Source organism: Chiloscyllium plagiosum, chromosome 26 (assembly GCF_004010195.1).
Source record: "Chiloscyllium plagiosum isolate BGI_BamShark_2017 chromosome 26, ASM401019v2, whole genome shotgun sequence".
NCBI lineage: Eukaryota > Metazoa > Chordata > Chondrichthyes > Orectolobiformes > Hemiscylliidae > Chiloscyllium > Chiloscyllium plagiosum.
Window position 1 is genome coordinate 8,681,054 of NC_057735.1, and position 17,393 is coordinate 8,698,446.

At 45.2% G+C, this 17,393-nt stretch overlaps 1 protein-coding gene across 8 annotated transcripts in view; it reads right to left on the reverse strand.

Moving 5' to 3' along the window:
• plekha6 (pleckstrin homology domain containing, family A member 6) overlaps positions 1–17,393 on the reverse strand; it is a 330,961-nt gene that overhangs the window by 15,179 nt on the left and 298,389 nt on the right. For all 8 annotated transcript variants that reach the window (XM_043716433.1, XM_043716439.1, XM_043716436.1 and 5 more), the window contains 10 exons: positions 16,672–16,737; positions 14,564–14,644; positions 13,494–13,643; positions 12,801–12,902; positions 12,396–12,510; positions 10,273–10,418; positions 5,893–6,072; positions 3,203–3,302; positions 736–845; positions 61–255 (listed from right to left, as the gene is read on the reverse strand). In XM_043716433.1, the coding sequence (XP_043572368.1) occupies positions 61–255; positions 736–845; positions 3,203–3,302; positions 5,893–6,072; positions 10,273–10,418; positions 12,396–12,510; positions 12,801–12,902; positions 13,494–13,643; positions 14,564–14,644; positions 16,672–16,737 (1,245 nt within the window). The remainder of the gene's footprint in view (positions 1–60; positions 256–735; positions 846–3,202; positions 3,303–5,892; positions 6,073–10,272; positions 10,419–12,395; positions 12,511–12,800; positions 12,903–13,493; positions 13,644–14,563; positions 14,645–16,671; positions 16,738–17,393) is intronic.

The following is a 17,393-nucleotide window of genomic DNA, read 5'->3' on the forward strand; positions in this document are numbered from 1 at the left end:
ACTTAACCTGGGACAGTTTCCTGGTAGGCCATGGTTAGGGCGAAACATGCAGTGCCATACCGTGACTCTCCGAGCAATGGGCTTTGGGCTGCTCGTGCCCACAGCCATCAGCTGACCCGACGTTAGGGTTAGGCTCCGCCTTTTGGTGTTCCCTCGGAGCGACCCATTCTGGTGACGCTTCATGCGCTCCACTTGTTCCTCCACACTCATCTTGCATTTTGTGTCATTGGGGTACCCACTGCCTTTTGATTTTTCCTTTTGCAGAAAGATAAGAAATGCCCGTCATCAGGGAAAGGAGTCAGACAGCAACAAACCAGCAACAGTCACTCTCAGTAAGACCTGACACAGCCAGATAGCTTCAAGACAGGTGAAGTCTCATCTCAAAATAATTATAAGCCAGTGAAAATAATTTGTTATCTTCCTGTTATTATTGTTAACTCTATCAAGGAAGTTCAATAGGGAAACAAACAGAGAGAGGCCTTTCATAGTCTGAAACCTGTGTTGCCATTTAATTAAATCATGAACCTAACTCCATTAATCCTTCTCAAGGGCAACTAGGGATAAGCAGCAGGTGTTGGCCCAGCCAGTGAAGTCCATGACCCGCAAATGAATAAACAAACCCCACCACATCCCTTAAAATACCCCTACTGAAGCGCTACCCAAGGGGAAGAGGGTGGTAGGGAGCAGGCAAGAAATTTTCATTGTGATTGTCAGTCAAACCACCTACATACTTACTCGTGCTTGAGAGTCGTAAATCACTTTATCATTACTCCGAACAGCAAGGGAGGATGGAGACGGAGAAACCTCCTCTGGTGGTGATTTGGTTCTTGGAGGAACAACACCTACTGTAGAATCAAATGGGAATACAGGTTAGAGAGCTATGTCAATGTAGCTTTGAAGTGATCTTCTGAAGAGCATTCTAGTAACCAAACAAAACAATAATGAATTTCTAATGAGATCCTCTGCTTGTCTATAGTAACTTTGAGGAAATGTTAATAATAAATACATTAATCACTATTACAAATAGGAGGTTGACTCTTAGATGCCCATTAAATTAGCTAAGCAAGTCACTTGCTTGTATCAAACTGGTACTAAAGCTGACAAAAGGAATGAAAACCAATGGATAGTATCGTCGCACACACAAACCTGTCGACCCTCCAAGCTCCCCTTGCTGATGTCCGGGGGTTTGTGCCAAAATTGGGAGAGTTGCCTCACAGACTGGTCAAGCAAATGTCTGATATAGTCACCGGATCATACCTTACAGACAGACAATCTCTTCCAATCACCATCACCATCCCTGGGTATCTCCTGTCCCACCAGCAAGACAGACCCAGTAGAGGTGGTGGCACAATGGTAAATACTGTAGTCAGGAGGGAGTTCTCGACATCGACTCCGGACACTATGAAATCTCAGGTCAAACAGAGCAAGGACATTTCCTGCTGAATACCATTTACCATCTTCCTCTGGCTAATGAGCCCTTCATGGTGAACAATGCATGAGGGAAACACTGAGGGTGGCATGTGGGGTTTAAATGTCAACCAGCAGCACCTGTAGTGATCTAGCTGGTTGACGTTTAAACCCCACATGCTACATGGGTCCTAAAGTACATAGCCCCTCGACTGGATCCAGGGCAAATAACAAAAGAACCAACAAGAGGGAAAAACATACTCGACCTCATCCTCATCAATCCATCTTCTGTTGATTCATTTACTTATGACAGCATCAGTAAGAATGACCATTGCACAGTCCTTATGGATATAAAGTTCTGGTTTCACATTGAGGATGCCCTCCATCATGCTGTGTGGCACTACCATCGAGCTAAATGGGATAGATTTGAAACAGATCAAGCAACTCAAGGTAGGGCATCCATGAGGCTCCGTGGGCCATCAGCAGCAGCAGAACTGTATTCAGCCCCGACCTGTAACGTCATCCCCTGATCTACCATTGGCATCAAACCAGGGGATAAAGCCTGCTTCAATGAGGAGTGCAGCGTGTCATGCTACAAACAGCACCAGGCATATCTAATAAATACATTGTCACCCGGGTGAAGCTACAAAACAGGACTACTTGTGCGAGAAATAGCATAAGCAGCAAATGGTAGATAGAGCTAAGTGATCCCACAACCAACGCTGGATCAGATCTAAGGTCTGTAGCCCTGGTGCATGCAGTAATGAAAAGGTATTGACAATTAAACAAATCACTGAAGGAGATGAGCATAGCACCTCAGTGCAAAAAATAAGGTTGGTACATTTACAAACATCTTCTGCCAAAGTGCCAAATAAAGGATCTCATTTGGATAGCACCTTTAATATGAGTCACTATCCCAGAGCACTTTAAGAGGAGACCTATCAAACAAAATTTGACCCCAGGCTTCTATTGTGGTTGGTGGCCAAAGCTTTGGACAAAGCAATGGATCTTATGGAATGTTATGAAAAAAATGAGAGATATGGGGCAGCAGGGCCCTTTAGAGAAGATGGTGCAGAGCAATCCATTTGAGTATTGCAAATTGGAGAGGCCAGAATTGAGGGAGAGTAGATACAAGTGCAACATGCTGTCAATGTCATGGAGTATTTTAGGAACAATGGTAAACAAGAAGCTTTAATTAAACAGCTCCCATTATCCTGGCTGGATAATTCTGTGGATAAGGTTATTAAACGCTCAGCTGCAAAACCAAACAAGCTCAGCTTAGATTTACTACAGAGTCAAAAGTGTGGCACTGGAAAAGCACTGCAGGTCTGATATTATCCAAGCAGCAGAAGAGTTGACGTTTTGAGCATAAGTTGGAGGGTTGGATCTGGGATAAGGTGGGGGGAGGGGAACTGAGGAAACTGGTGAAATCAACATTGATCCCGTGTGGTTGGAGGGTCCCAACAGGGAAGATGAGGTGTTCTTCCTCTGGCCGTCGGGTGGTTTGGATCCTAGCTACATTCCCCCCAGCCCCACCCCCTCCCTTTTATCTCTCAGACCCCTTGGGCCCTCCCAGCCCCCAACATTCCTGATGAAGAGTTTAGCTTGAAATGTCGATTCTCCTGCTCCTCGGATGCTGCCTGACATGCTGTGATTTTCCAGCACCACACTCTTCGACTCTAATCTCCAGCATCCACAGTCCTCACTTTCTCTTGAGATGTACTACATCCCAGCACCCAAACACATGCTCCCTGAACCCAGGGAACACATCCATTTGGTCTCTCGCAGATCGTACCTTTGTTGTGTTTCTCAGCTTCCCCGTCCTGCTTGCTACCCTCGGAGTTGGTCTGCAACATCGAACGCCCTTCCTTCTTGGATCCCTCAAGACCCAGTTTCTGCAAGAAACAAAACAAAATTAAACATCAGGGCTGAGATAGCCGAGACGTGAGCTGAGGTGCCAGCCCTTGTGGACTGACTGGAGAGAAAAGGTGGGCGGTGGGGGGGACCAGGTGCCGAAAACCCTGCTCCCTCTGGAATATGCTCGATGACAGAGGGTCCCCTCCCTTGAATGAAGAGTGTAAAGAACTTGAGGTTGGGGCAGGTCAGGACGAGGCTCTCAATCCAAAGTCTAGGTGTGTGAATCCCTACTGTGGATTCTTCTCTAAAATGATAGACAGAAAAACTCTGTAAAATCCAATGAGGCAGAAAGCCTCTGTTTAAAGCTGATTGTTCAGCTAACGTGCTGGAGATCTTTCAGCGTAACTGATCCGATCAGTTAGCATTCGCACTGGTTTCACATCAAAAGGGGAGAGTTGCCTCAACCAAGTTATTCATCCTCTCTTTAAGCAAAAGGCATGTGACTTCTCTTCCTGGTAAATTCAAAGGCCATAGGATTCATGATCCCTATCGCCTTTGTGGCTACATTACATCAGAAGAGGAAAGAGACCACAATTGCCCAAGACATTCAGCAAGTGGATGAACCATTCAGACTAGAACAATCTCCGTTTCATGGTACCTGTGGGCCATGTTAGTTGTTGGAGATTGAGTATGGGAATGGCAATGCTACTCATCGCTGGCTGTCGTTTAGGTTTTTGGGAAAGGGCTAAAATAAACTCTTGATCCATTGGCCCTTGCTAGAAGTGGACATTTTCAAGACCATGTAGTTGGGCTTTGGCTATTTGACCATGAAAGCATTACTACTGGTGACAAATCCTTGTCCAGGCTCACTTGGTGACTTTGGCAAGCGACGATAAAAGATGTAAGGATTTCTTCTCCCCAACTGGACTGGACAAAAATCCATTTCCCAAAGCAGGAATGGTGACATGGTAACTGCAGCCTGACCCTGCACTAGCACAAACTCAACCAAAATCAGTCAGTAAACAATGCCCATAATTCAGCAGTAACTATCCCTTAAGTTTACCAGCCTCTGATTTGTATTATGGCTGCTACAAGATAGAGTGAAATCTGATGATCATTCAATGGAGCAAAATCCTACAAAAGATCTGTATGTCTTTGTGACCACCCTTTCCAATTTTTAAAGGCGAGCAAGTTATAAGGAAGGTTCACAGACATTGTATTGCTTTTATTCATTTTATTCTGTCCCTATCCTGGTTGGAAGTTGCACAATGGCTCAGTGGTTAGATTTGCTGCCTCACAGCACCAGGGTCCCAGGTTCAATTCTAGCCTCGGTTGACTATCTGTGTGGAGTTTGCACGTTCTCCCCATGTCTGCGTGGATTTGCTCTGGTTTCCTCCCACAATCCAAAGATATGCAGACCAGGTGAATTGGCCAAGCTAAATTTCCCATAGTGTTAGGTGCATTAGTCAGAGGGAAATGGGTCTGGGTGGGTTACTCTTCGGAGGGTCGGTGTGGACTGGTTGGGCCGAAGGGACTGTTTCCACACTGTAGGGAATCTAATCTAATCTTAATCAAAGCTCTAGATGAATAGAAATAACAGAGTTGTTTTGGATAAACTCAACAACTGCCCAGTTCCCGTGGCCACCCACCTTTAGTGACCAAAGATGATGATCCCCATAATGATTTGCTACTACTACATCTGAAATGTAGCAAACAGTGCCTGCTACAGGGACCCTGCTGCACAAATCAAAGTACAGTGAGACACTATGCCCACAGTTTTATGAATCACACATCAAATTCAAAGGGAAATACACCAAATTACAACACATTGGCTACAACAAAGAGGCATGAAATAAGGAGTTTCCAGTTATCGATTTGCGACTGACTTATTAATAAGAATTTCTGTTCACTCATCATCCTTGTTGCCTCTGATCTATGCTTAGGTCCTGACCTGACAATGCCAGATTTTTAAATCCTCATCCTTTTTTTTCCCCCAAACCTTCTATTTCCTCACCAGTCCCCTTTTCTCTGACATGCCCTACGACCCTGTAGGATCGTCGCACTCCTCCAATCCCGGCCTCTCATGCACCATCCCAATTTTCTTCCCTCTGTGCTGCAATCTTAGCCTCCATGGCTCCAGAATTCCCTCCTTCAGGAATGGGGCAGAGAGATTTAAGCTGCCCCGTTAAACCTACTGCTTTGACTAAATCTTTGCTTCTCCTGTCTGGATATTTTCTGATGTGACTGAACCTCCGTTGAAGCACCTTGGTACGTTTTACTGAGTTCAAGGAGCTTTATTAATGCAAGCTCTTGTTATTACGTTAGCATGTCTCTGCACATCTAAAAAAACTTTAAAGAGATTAGAATCATCCTGGGTCTAGTAAACCCGATTTGGGTCTCCTGTATTACAGAGACACTCATTAACTGTGCTGCAATGCACCATTGAGCCATGTCAGTACAATTGAATGAGAGTTGCTTTCAGCATTATTCCTAGCTGAAAGATTATTGTCAATGCTGCCTCATGTATTCTACTTATTTCATGCCTTGAAATCACATGAGCAGGACTAAACAGATGGGAAACCACAAGACTTGGGACTGATGTAGACAGTGGCCTGGCCAGCCACTTACTGCCGTGCCTCCTTCCATTCTCTTCATCTCCAAAGCTGTCTTCCCTTTCTCCGCCTGCTCCCAGATGTCCTCGATAGAGTAGGCCCAGAGGCTGCTCTCAGTGGGAAGAGGAGGAACTACAGGCAACGACCCTTGAGGCAGGTAGGACTGCGGAAGGGGAGGTCGTGGCGGGCGGGTCTCCTGAGACAAAGAGCGAGCAAAGCATAAAGAGTAACTGCAAAGCCAGGAAGACAGTGAGTGAGCAAGAGGAGATTAGTCTTTGGAAGGCTTCCCCTTTGAAATGAAGAAACAAGGAGGAGTTTAGGATTTTAGTGAATACAGAGGGTTGTATCTTGGTGTATCCTTTAACGTTGGTGTGCACAGCTGGAGGTGAAACCACTTCTCCATCGTTTCTCTTTCTCTCTGACAAGGTTTGAGTCATGGGGTCTCCAACACATTTGGCCCATTGAATCTGCTTCAGTCAAAAATAACCACCTAACTATTCTAAATCCCATTTTCCAGCCCTTGGCACATAGCCTTGAACGTCTTGGCATCACAAGTGCACATCTAAATAGTTCTTCAATGTAATGAGGGTTTCTGCCTCTATCATCCTTCCAGGCAGTGACTCATAAAGGTTGCTAATTCATATTGGGGGGGGGGGAACGGGGTTTGGTGTCTCGGTCACTAGGTGGTCATCTGACACTTTATGCAAGTGGTCATCATTTATATTCAGTGTAATTGGCTACTTGAATATTTGCAAAACAGTGCCAATCACAGGTTAGCACGGTGGCTCATTGGTTAGCATTGCTGCCTCACAGCACCAGGGACCTGGTTCGATTCCAGCCTCGGGTCACTGTCTGTATGGAGCTTACACATTCTCCCTGTGTCTGTGTGGGTTTCCTCCAGGTGCTCCGGTTTCCTTTCACAGTCCAAAGATGTGCAGCTTAGGTGAATTGGCCATGCTAAATTGCCCATCGTGTTCAGGGATGTGTAGGTTAGGTGCATTAGTCAGGGTTAAACATAGGATAATAGGGTAGGGGTTTGGGTGGGTTAATCTTTGGAAAGTCAGTGTGAACTTGATGGGCTGAAGGCTCTGATTCTATAAAAAACCTAAACCACATTCTATCCCTAACAGTCACCTGTCCATATACTCCTCTGGACAGTGGTCACTGGGTAGAGATCAGGAGGATACACAGGTCTTGACCCTCGGTCCCCTGGATGATTGATACTTAGACAAGCTGTGATGCTTCCCCTATTGCTTTGACACTATTCACTTCTGAGCCCAGCTGCAGTGCAGGCTACTACCCAATAGATGCTGCATGGGCTGCTTCCAAATCCCTTCTACTCTGCAGCAACATGTTTTACAAGCAGTGGCTTTGCAACATGCCAGACAACAGCACTTTTCAAACTCTTTCATGCGGGGAGTTCTTGCAAATATTGACTCACGCCCAGGACTTCGCATCCTAGCTTCTGAAAGACTGAGGAGCCAGCAAACTGAAGGGAAACTAAGGTCTCTTTGTTTCAGAGGAATACAGAAGTGGGAACAACAAAATGTACAAATGAATGGAGGCAGTCAGAAACCGACAGCTATTCCAGAACCATCTTGTGTGGCCTGATCAGTTTTTTAGTTTGGTTTTGAGCAACAGGAATTGGGTTGAGACTGTGCCCCTCCTTCCCAAATCCAGAATGATTCCATCTGGAATCCTTGTGGAAGAGAATGGGTTTCCATCTCAACTAGTTTGGGTTGTGCGTTCCCCAACTCAAGTCCCTGGAGGTGAAAGGGCAGAATGCTCAATAAAGGCCAGAGCTGCCTGTTTGTCAGTACAATATGCAATAATTGGATAACTGCCTAAAACAACATCATACAGAAACAGCAGTCAGGTGACATACCAGCACGCTGTGACAGTGGTTAGCACTGCTGCCTCAGCAGCAGGGACCCAGGTTCAATTCCATCCTCGGGTGATGGTCTGTGTGGAGTTTGCACATTCTCCCTGTGCCTGTATGGGTTTCCTCCAGGTCCTCTGGTTTCCTCCCATAGTCCAAAGGTGTGCAGGTTAGGTGAATTGGCCAAGCTAAATTCCCATAGTGTCCAGAGACTTGCAGGCTAAGTGGGTTAGCCATGGGAAATTCAGGGTTATGGGATAAGGTGAGTCTGGGTGGAATGCTCTTTGGAGGGACAGTGTGGACTTGATGGGCCAAATGGTCTGCTTCCACAATGCAGGGATTCTATAATACTGCCACCATAGGAACACTGGAGTAATTTGCCAAATTACTGATTGGAAACTAACTGGATCAGAATCCTTTCTTTTTCATCCTTCTGTCAATTTCTTTTCAAATTGTTTTATTTTCTTTCTTCTTCCTATTTTCTACTGTTTTTCAAAATTCATTCATAGGATGTGGGCATCACTAGCTAAGCCAGCATTCATTCCCCATCCCTACTGGGCAATTGAGAGTTAATTACATTGCTGTGGGTCTGGAGTCATGTGGAAGCCGCACCAGGTAAGGATGATAATTTTCTTCCCTACAGGATATTAGTGAACCAGATGGGGTTTTCTTGACCATCAATTGGTCATCAGAGGCTCACGGTGCTGCCTCACAGTGCCAGGGACCCAGGTTCAATTCCAGCCTAGGGTGACTGTCTGTGTCGAGTTTGCACGTGTGTCTGTCCCCCCACAGTCCAAAGAGGTGCAGGTTAGGTGAACTGGCCATGCTAAATTGTCCATAATTTAAAAGATAAAATGATTAAAAGTGGAAGGAACTTTAGGTTTGTGTTCAGAACAATGGTGAAAATGGGCAAACAAGAGTAGGTGGCACGGTGGCACAGTGGTTAGCACTGCTGCCTCACAGCGCCATAGACCTGGGTTCAATTCCCACCTCAGGCGACTGTCTGTGTGGAGTTTGCATATTCTCCTCATGTCTGCGTGGGTTTCCTCTGGGTGCTCCAGTTTCCTCCCACAGTCCAAAAATGTGCGGGTTAGGTGAACTGGCCATGATAAATTGCCCGCAGTGTTAGGTGAAGGGGTAAATGTAGGGGAATGGGTCTGGGTGGGTTGTGCTTTGGCCGGTTGGTGTGGACTTGTTGGGCTGAAGGGCCTGTTTCCACACTAAGTAATCTAAAAAAAAGTAGAAGATGGGACCATCAACTGCTTAAGTGTTTGGTTGGAAATTAGTACTGCAGGGTTTCTAACAATTGTTAGGTAAATATTGAACAGAGTTACTCCTCTATTGCTAGGGAAAGGGAGTATGGGGACTGGAAAGAGTGAAGGACAATTATGTTTCTGGAGGACAGAAGGTCACATTGAACAGTGGAGATATGATCACTGTTGGAATTGTGCTTGATTACTTTTATTTATTTTTAACCAACCTGCTCAGACATGTTATGGGACACTTTTGCAGCAGACAGGACTTGAACTCTGGGGCATCTGGTCCAAAGGTAGGGCATTACCACTGTGCCAAAAGGCTACCCCTTGATTGTTCTTATCAAGAATTGATCATGTTTATTTAAGCACAGATAGGATTGACGGTCAGAATCTTTTTTCCCAAAGCTGAAACATCTAATACTAGGGGGCATGCATTTAACATGAGAGGGAGGAAGTTCAAAGGAGATGTGAGGGGGAGGTTTTACACACAGAGAGTGGCAGTAGTCTGGAACGCACTGGTGGTGGAGGGAGATACAATAAGGGCATTTGAGGAACTTTTAGATAAGCACATGAATATGCAAGGAATGGAGGCGGACAGACTCAGGGCAGGCAGAAGGGATTAGGTTTTTTTGGCACAATGAAAGCCCGTTCCTGTGCTGTACGGTTCTATGTTCCCTCACGACATTAAGTTAGAGTCAAAGCCATGATCGGAAGGTGTTGGCTTGATGCTGTTAATGGGAATTTCCTAAACCTTACTTCCTTGTAATTTGAAATGGATCAGCTGGTCCCTGGGTATCATTCCATGCAGATGGTTTTGAAGCAAGTTCTGCAGAAATCATATTGGACTCAAAACATTGGCTCTGTTTCTCTTGTTACAGATGCTGCCAGAGGCGCTGTGTTTCTCCAGCACTTCCTGTTTTTATTTCAATATTTACTTGTTCCACTTGACAGCAGATACAACAGCATGACTCAACATCAGCATTTGCTCACTATAGCACAGTTAAATACAATTTGTGTTAGGTCTGATATCTCATTAATTTTGAATGCTTTGGTTAAACACCAATTACCACTGGCTGTCAGCAGAAGGGAAGGGGATCAGACCATTGGTAGCTGTGGAGCAGCTAGGATTGAAGTTGACACGAGCAATAAAAACTCATCTCTCGCACACTGGAACTATGCTCTTTCCAGGACTATACGTTTGTCACTAAAACCCCACCACAAAGACGGGTTGTTGGTTTGTCCAGCCTGAGTCAGGACTTACATTGCTTACCTCCTTGGCTGTCTGCTGAGCGGACACCTGTGACTCGGAGATGGGGGAGAAGGGGCTCAGTGGACTGGTGAGGCTGGTGGTGCTCAGAGGGCTGGCAGGACTGTTTGAGTTGAAGGTGCCCACTTGGGCACTTGTCACTGTGAAAAGAAAAAGATCGAGATTCGAGAAAGAAACTAGCCATTCATTTTCTGTGCATCACCCACTGTTTATAGAATCTATTCAATCTTCCATATATCTGGACACGCGATGCATATAGCTCAACCCATAACGACCCAAAATCACCACAATCCGTTATCATGAGAAGTTTACAAAGAGTTGACTGTAGTTGGCTTTTCCGTAAGATGGGGAATTTCAAGACTGGGGGCACATTTTGAAGGTGAGATAAATTTAAGAAACAATTTTTTCACACAGAGGGTGGCTTGAGTGTGGAATGAACTTCCTGAGGAAGTGGTGGATGCGGGTACAATTACAACGTTTAAGAGACATTTGGATGTATACATGAATAGGAAAAGTTTGGAGGACAATAGGCCCACAGCAGACAAGTAGGACAACTTTAGTTTGGGATTATGTTCAGCATTGCCTGGTTGGACCGAAGAGTCAGTTTCTGTGCTGTGTGACTCTATGACTCAATGAAATCAATACATGAAGATGGAAGACTACATTTTCTGTGTTGACCCTGTGTGGACAGTTAATGTGCTTTTGTCACAGATTCATTATATAGAGTCTATAGCAATGGCAGAGGTAGTGTATGGCCCAAAGCACTGTGAACACTATTTGTTTTGCAATGTATCATACTAGCATAGAGAGTATACAGCACAGAAGAGGCTGTTCGGCCATTCAAATCTATGCCAACCTACTTTCAACCACTTAACTCACAGCTTTGAATGTTATGTCATTTCGAGTGCTCAACCACATACGTTTTAAAGGTTGTGAGGTTGCCCCTCTCTCTTGCTCTCCCTCGGAGCAGTTCCAGATTCCCACCACTCTGAGTGAAAATGGTTTTCCTCAAATCTCCTCTAAACCTCCTGCCCTTCACCTTCACCTCCCAACCTCAAACACATTAAAGTATTGAGACTTGCATTTATACAGGGTCTTCACAAACACAGGGTGTCCCACGGTGGTGCCACACACACACACACACCTCCGTGTCACTTCAGAGATAAGGCCAGGACATGAGGGAGAACCTCACTGCTCTGCTTCCCATTCTGTCCTGGCATCTTTGCTGTCTGGCTGAGTTGGCACAATGACATAAAGTCTCACCCGAAAGACAGAACGACCAACACTGCAGCACTCCCTCACTATGGCACTGGGAATGTCAGCCTAGATTACGTGTTCAACACTTAGAGTGGAACTTGAACTGACTCCAGGTGCTACCACTGATCTGAGGTTGGCACCTTTGAATTCCTGAAAGCAGTAATTCAGGTCTTGTCAGGAGAACTGTGCAGAGTGTTACTAATGAATTATCCCAGTACAGAACTTGATGAATAGGATGGTTTATCCTGAAATCAGGCTGAAGTGAACACGCTGTACATACTTTTGGAAGCAAGTCGGTAACTGGGATTCCACTTTTCGTGATGACCCACATCGAGTTCACATTTCACCAGCACACTGCCCTGCACTGTCTGCCCACAATGGTAATGTCCCATCTACCAGGGCCAGGGAGAGAAATTGCAGACCCTCGTGTTGTTCTTGGTCAAGGCATAATCTTAGAGTATTAAGACACAATTAAAGAGGAACTTCTTCTCTCAGAAGGAAGTAAGTCTGTGGCAGTCATTACTGTCAAGCCTGGGTCATTAAATACATTCAAATCTGAGACAGGTAGATTTTTAATCAGGAAGGGAATCAAGAGTTATGGAGAAAACACAGGAAAATGGAGATGAGGATCGTTGGATCAGCCATGATGTCATTGAATGGCAGAGCAGACTCAATGGGCTGAATGGACTATTTCTGCTCTGAGGTCTAATGGTCTGGGCCCCCAGACCCAAGCATAGTGGTCCTTCCCTCCTAACCCGGGTACAGAGCCCTTCTGGAGCCTCAGTCCTCGAGCTGTGAGATATCTTGCCATGCTGGCCCCTGATGCCCACCCCCTGCCCACACGCTGGGAATTGCCATACCGTGCTGTTTAAGGGGCTCCGTTGAAATTCGGTCGGGATAAGACTTCCGTAGTCCCTCCATGACATCTTGGATTTTCCACAGCTCCTTCTGAATGTGCTTGTGCCCCACCTCATCCTGTAAAACGATCATAAACCCGGGTCAGACTCATTTCCTACACATTGACTGAAATCACACCCTCGATTAGCTTCCTCCACAGGAGCGGAAAGTGCTATGAAGCGAAATTCAAAATCATTTAGAGGTGTGATTGCACAGTTACAGTTGACTTTATCTTGATGAATTAGGATGGGCGAGAAGATTTAATGGGCTAACCTCACACCTAGTCCTCTCCTATGTTTCCTTGATGTGGATGATTATTGATTATTTTTACCAGATTACCTTTGCTTATGAGTTTATGGCAGTGTTACCTGCATTCCCATGGGGCTGTTCAGCTGCTCCCATAAGTCATTGTGAATGATGGACAGCTCCATTTTGAGGGCATCGCACTCCATCTTTGTGTTTGCAAAGGCCTAAAATGCATGCAACGCACAAAGCAGGACCAGAATACAAGTCAATACTATTTCCTTGTGAAAAATCTCAACGCGTCATGAAAGAAACAAGTACATTCCATAACTAATGGGGTGCTTTTACATCCATAATTGGTGACCAACTTCATAGACATTGTCAGTGATAAGCCATGACTATGGTAATAAACAGGGACTCAAGGCCTTGGAGGTGGAGCTTGCTTGCTACTGAAATGGCTCAGCATTGCTTATACTCTGTTGCTAACCGCGCAAATGCAGTCTGGTTCACCTGTTGTGGGGGCAGCTACGTTTGTCTTGCTTTTAAAGCTGTTGAAGCACTCTTGCCCGGGCCAGTCTCTGTTCCGAATTTGCTTCCATCAACCGGGCAAGGTACGAACACAGAGCAACATGCTGGCATAATCTAGCGAAGACAAGCTCCTTTCCAGCACACTCGATTAGACAAAGTGCTGAACTCCCAAGACTGCCAAGACAGTCAAGCCGCGCGGGTCAAACATAATTGCGGCCCCACCCCCACCCCTAGCCCTCCGCCGCCCCACCTCCACCCCTCGTAACCTCGCGGTAACTCAGCTCCCATACCGTGGTTGCTTGCGAGAGCTCCCCACGAATGTTGATCAACTGATTCTGCAGAGATTCTTTTTTCTGTACGAGTTGCTCAGTGTAACCTGGCTGGTTAGGGTACATCTCCATCTCCCGATGGGTTTTCTCCAAGGCACTTTCCAGGGATTCCTGGAGTATGGAAGGAACAGCCAAGGAAACCCTTTGAATCAGGTTCAACCACCATTAAAAACAAAACAGACACTCGTTCTTCTCTATAGCTGAGGGAACAGATGGGAACATTGAGGAACCTCAACAGTAGAAAGGACAAAGACTGAATAAACGTGCTGTGGCTAAGTGCAGGTTCTGTCCTGAATGCAAGTGAGTGGGTCACCCCCACAGCCTCCTCCCCACCCATCAATCAACCCAGAAACCATCCTCATTTGTACCATGGAATTATTCTCCACTCACAGAATAATCCTACTTTTATCAAGAGTGTTTGGGGTGACTGCAGTCACACGTGTGCTATTTGCTAGAGTACATAAAAACTCTACCTTGTTTAAAATAGGGAATCCATCTGAAGCTGAGAAAGCAAGAAAAGAGGGAAAGAGGATAGAGAGAGAGAAGAGTCAAGAGAGAAGGAGAGATGCATAGAGAGGAAGAGAGAGATAAAGAGAGGAGGACAGAGAAAGAGTCAGAGAGATAGAGACGGAGAGAGTAGAGATATCATGGACAAAATGGCACATAAATAGTTAATATTCAGATCCAGTTTACAACGCAGCTCAACACAGCTGACATGACTGCTTGTCATCTTTGATCCTTCAAGGCAAAACAGTCTACAACTACAATAAATGTAAAATATATTGCTGCTCATGTTCATTTCTCAAACCTTAGAAGTATTTATGTTAACAATGTCTGAAGTCAACCTACAAGGTGTCCACAATCTAGCCAGTTGTCCAAGTACGATTCAACTCTGGACATGTTGCAAGTTACCAAAGCTTTTGACCAGAAAAGGCACAATGAACAATGTGGACAAAGGGCCCTCCTCTAGCGATGCTCCAAGAAAGCGGACATGAGGAAACGATCCAGGGAGCTAGGAAACATTAAGGTACCTTCTCCTTCCGAAGCTGCAGGACCCATTTCTCCTGCTCCCGCTGGTTCTTGCTCTGCTCACAAAGTCGGCCCAGCAGTTTCTGTTTCCCAAAAACATAAGGAAAATGGTGTCAATGTTCGGGCGGACTTCTGACGGAGAGTGCAATAAGGCAAACATTTGCAAATCTTGCAGGCATCAGATGTAATTAATTAACACTGTGCTACCTCTCTAAATTCATCCACAGAAATGGCTCCTGCTGCAAATGATTAGATTGTGTGAACATGAATAATGTTACAGTCATTGCTGCTCGTCGGATGCTGCCTGAATTGTGCTCTTCCAGCACCACTGATCCAGAATCTGGTTTCCAGCATCTGGAGTCATTGTTTTTACCTAATGTTACAGTCATTCTATTGTTATGGTTAATCATAAACATGTGGAGGGTAGGGACTGATTAAGAATCTTGAACACCAAAAAAAGAGTGTTCTCATCAATACCTGGTTGCAATACAGCTCCACGCTCCAGATCTTTGGGTACTGGTTGTGGACGAGGAAACCTTGTCAAGGTGGCCACTATCACTTCTAGGTACTGGGTTGTGGAGGAAGTCATTAGAAGTGACTGGCTACCTGGCAAGGGAGCACACTTTCCACCACTGGTGGGCACCACACGGGCTGGGAGTTTCTAATCTCCTTTCAAAACCAAATTTTAATTTAATTAGGTAAGTTTCCTTTAGAATTTCATCTTTATTTAAGGGGCTGTGAACTAATTAATTTGGTTCATTAGGTATTAGCTTTCTCAAAAGTGTGCATAAAGAGATAGCTGCTACCGTGGGACTTTGATAGGTAGAAGGTGGAGATATTTGATAGGAGTTAAACATAGTTCTTCGAACTAAAGGGATCAAAGGATATGGGGAACAGGGAACTGAGTTGGATGATCAGTCATGATCATACTGAATGGTGGAGCAGGCTCGATGGGCTGAATGGCCTCTTCCTGCTCCTATATTCTATGTTTCCATGTTTCTATCTGCAATGCTGCATTCTGTGAACAAATCTTCACCAAGAAAATAATTGGTGTCTCGGTTTATACTACCAGCTTGCTTAGATCCATTTAACAACAGATTGTTTGTCGGTAACTTCAGCATGAGTCATTGAGATTTTGATCGCCAATTCATCACCAGATACTGTTCAGAGGAAAAGAGGCAAGATTCCCCACCCCCCTGCTCCTGCCTCACAGGAGAAATAACACGCAATGCTGGGGATACACTTGCGAATCTCAGGATAGTGGTACCCTCCATCGCTCAACATGTTCTCAACTTTTGTAGGCACTTGTTCAGATATAGGTTCATTTCAATGGTCTACGTTCACCCCAAAATGGTCAGTCCTCCAAAAGCGAGCAAAGAGTGGCAGCAAGCCATTCGGCTGTGGAGGCATCATCATTGAGCCAAATGCACCAAAGGCTGCCCAATTTTCTTCATTGTCCAAAAACGGGATCGTCAGCTTAAAGAAACAAAAGCCAAAAACCCAGCTAATCACCCAACCCTGTCCCTGCCAAACCTCACCATCGCCTTTGCGCCAAAGCCCCACGCTGAGCCCTTCTCATCTCCTGGAGTTCACTTTTCATGAACATTACATCTTGGAAAGATCCAATCACACACTGAGCAGTATATCAACCAACTGAGACATCTGGAGATCATAACATTTTGATATTATGTAGGATAGGAAGGAAAACATGAAATCCCAATGATTTCTTCCTGCTTTCTCTGTGGGGTGTAATTTTCCCCCATGTCCAGCTACAAATGTTGGGGGACAGTGGACATGAATCCCACACCCACACCCTCCCAAGAAGGTCTAGTCTTTGTTCTGATTGGACATTATTCTTCCTCTTTCCCAGGTTTCAAGTTGTGCAATTACTCTACTCCCCCCCCCCCCCCCCCCCGCCCCAGTGAACCCTTTGGTACCAACAGAATCCCTCGGACATGGTTTAAGATGGCAAGTTGCTGCCAATAGGATATCAACAGCTTAATACAAGACCAAAACCGTACAGAGTGAGTTAGCCTGTCGAGCCATGTCAGAGTCCAGCATTGTGGAAATAATCTTACTGAGGACACTGGTAAATAAATGTGCAACTTACATCAATCTCCACTTCATCGACTTTGTAATGCTCCAGTGGGTCCTGGAATCTGTCCTGGTATGGAACCTGCAAACACCAGGAATTGTTAAAGATTCTGACCTTGCTGTCTGGAGCGCACATTCATCAGGATGTTGACTGCATTGTACTCAGTCAATTTACAGCTGCCAATTCTGGATTGTTTTATACTTTAAGTCACTGGATACTGCTCCCTCACTTACCGCTGCTATGATTGTTGGTATCAGTAGCAAGCCAATTCCCCTGTCTCATGCTCTACAATCTAACAGGGCCATCAAAACTACAGTCTGTTCTGATAGAACATGATAGTTCCATTTCTGTGTGTTATAAGAAAATCGTGAAATAGCAGCACCATTTAGATCAATGGAACCTGAATCATGTTATAACAAATACATGTAAGGAACATTCACCTTCGACATGTAATGGTCTAAATTATTCAATCGCGTTATAGCCAATTCACAGTGAAGAAATGCTAGCTATAGCAGAACCGACTGTACAATCAAACTAAGAGCGACGCGCGGTCACAGTTAGAAAGGATCATCGCTTGATTCAAATCAGAAGAAACACACTCCACTCTCTGGCCTTGATTATTAGTGACTGACCCTAACTGCTTCTATACGGCTGTCTAATTCACTCTGATTGTGCAGAATCCTAACATCCCAGAGTGCCTTCTGATTACAACGTGAGAAACAGGGACAAACAGGTGG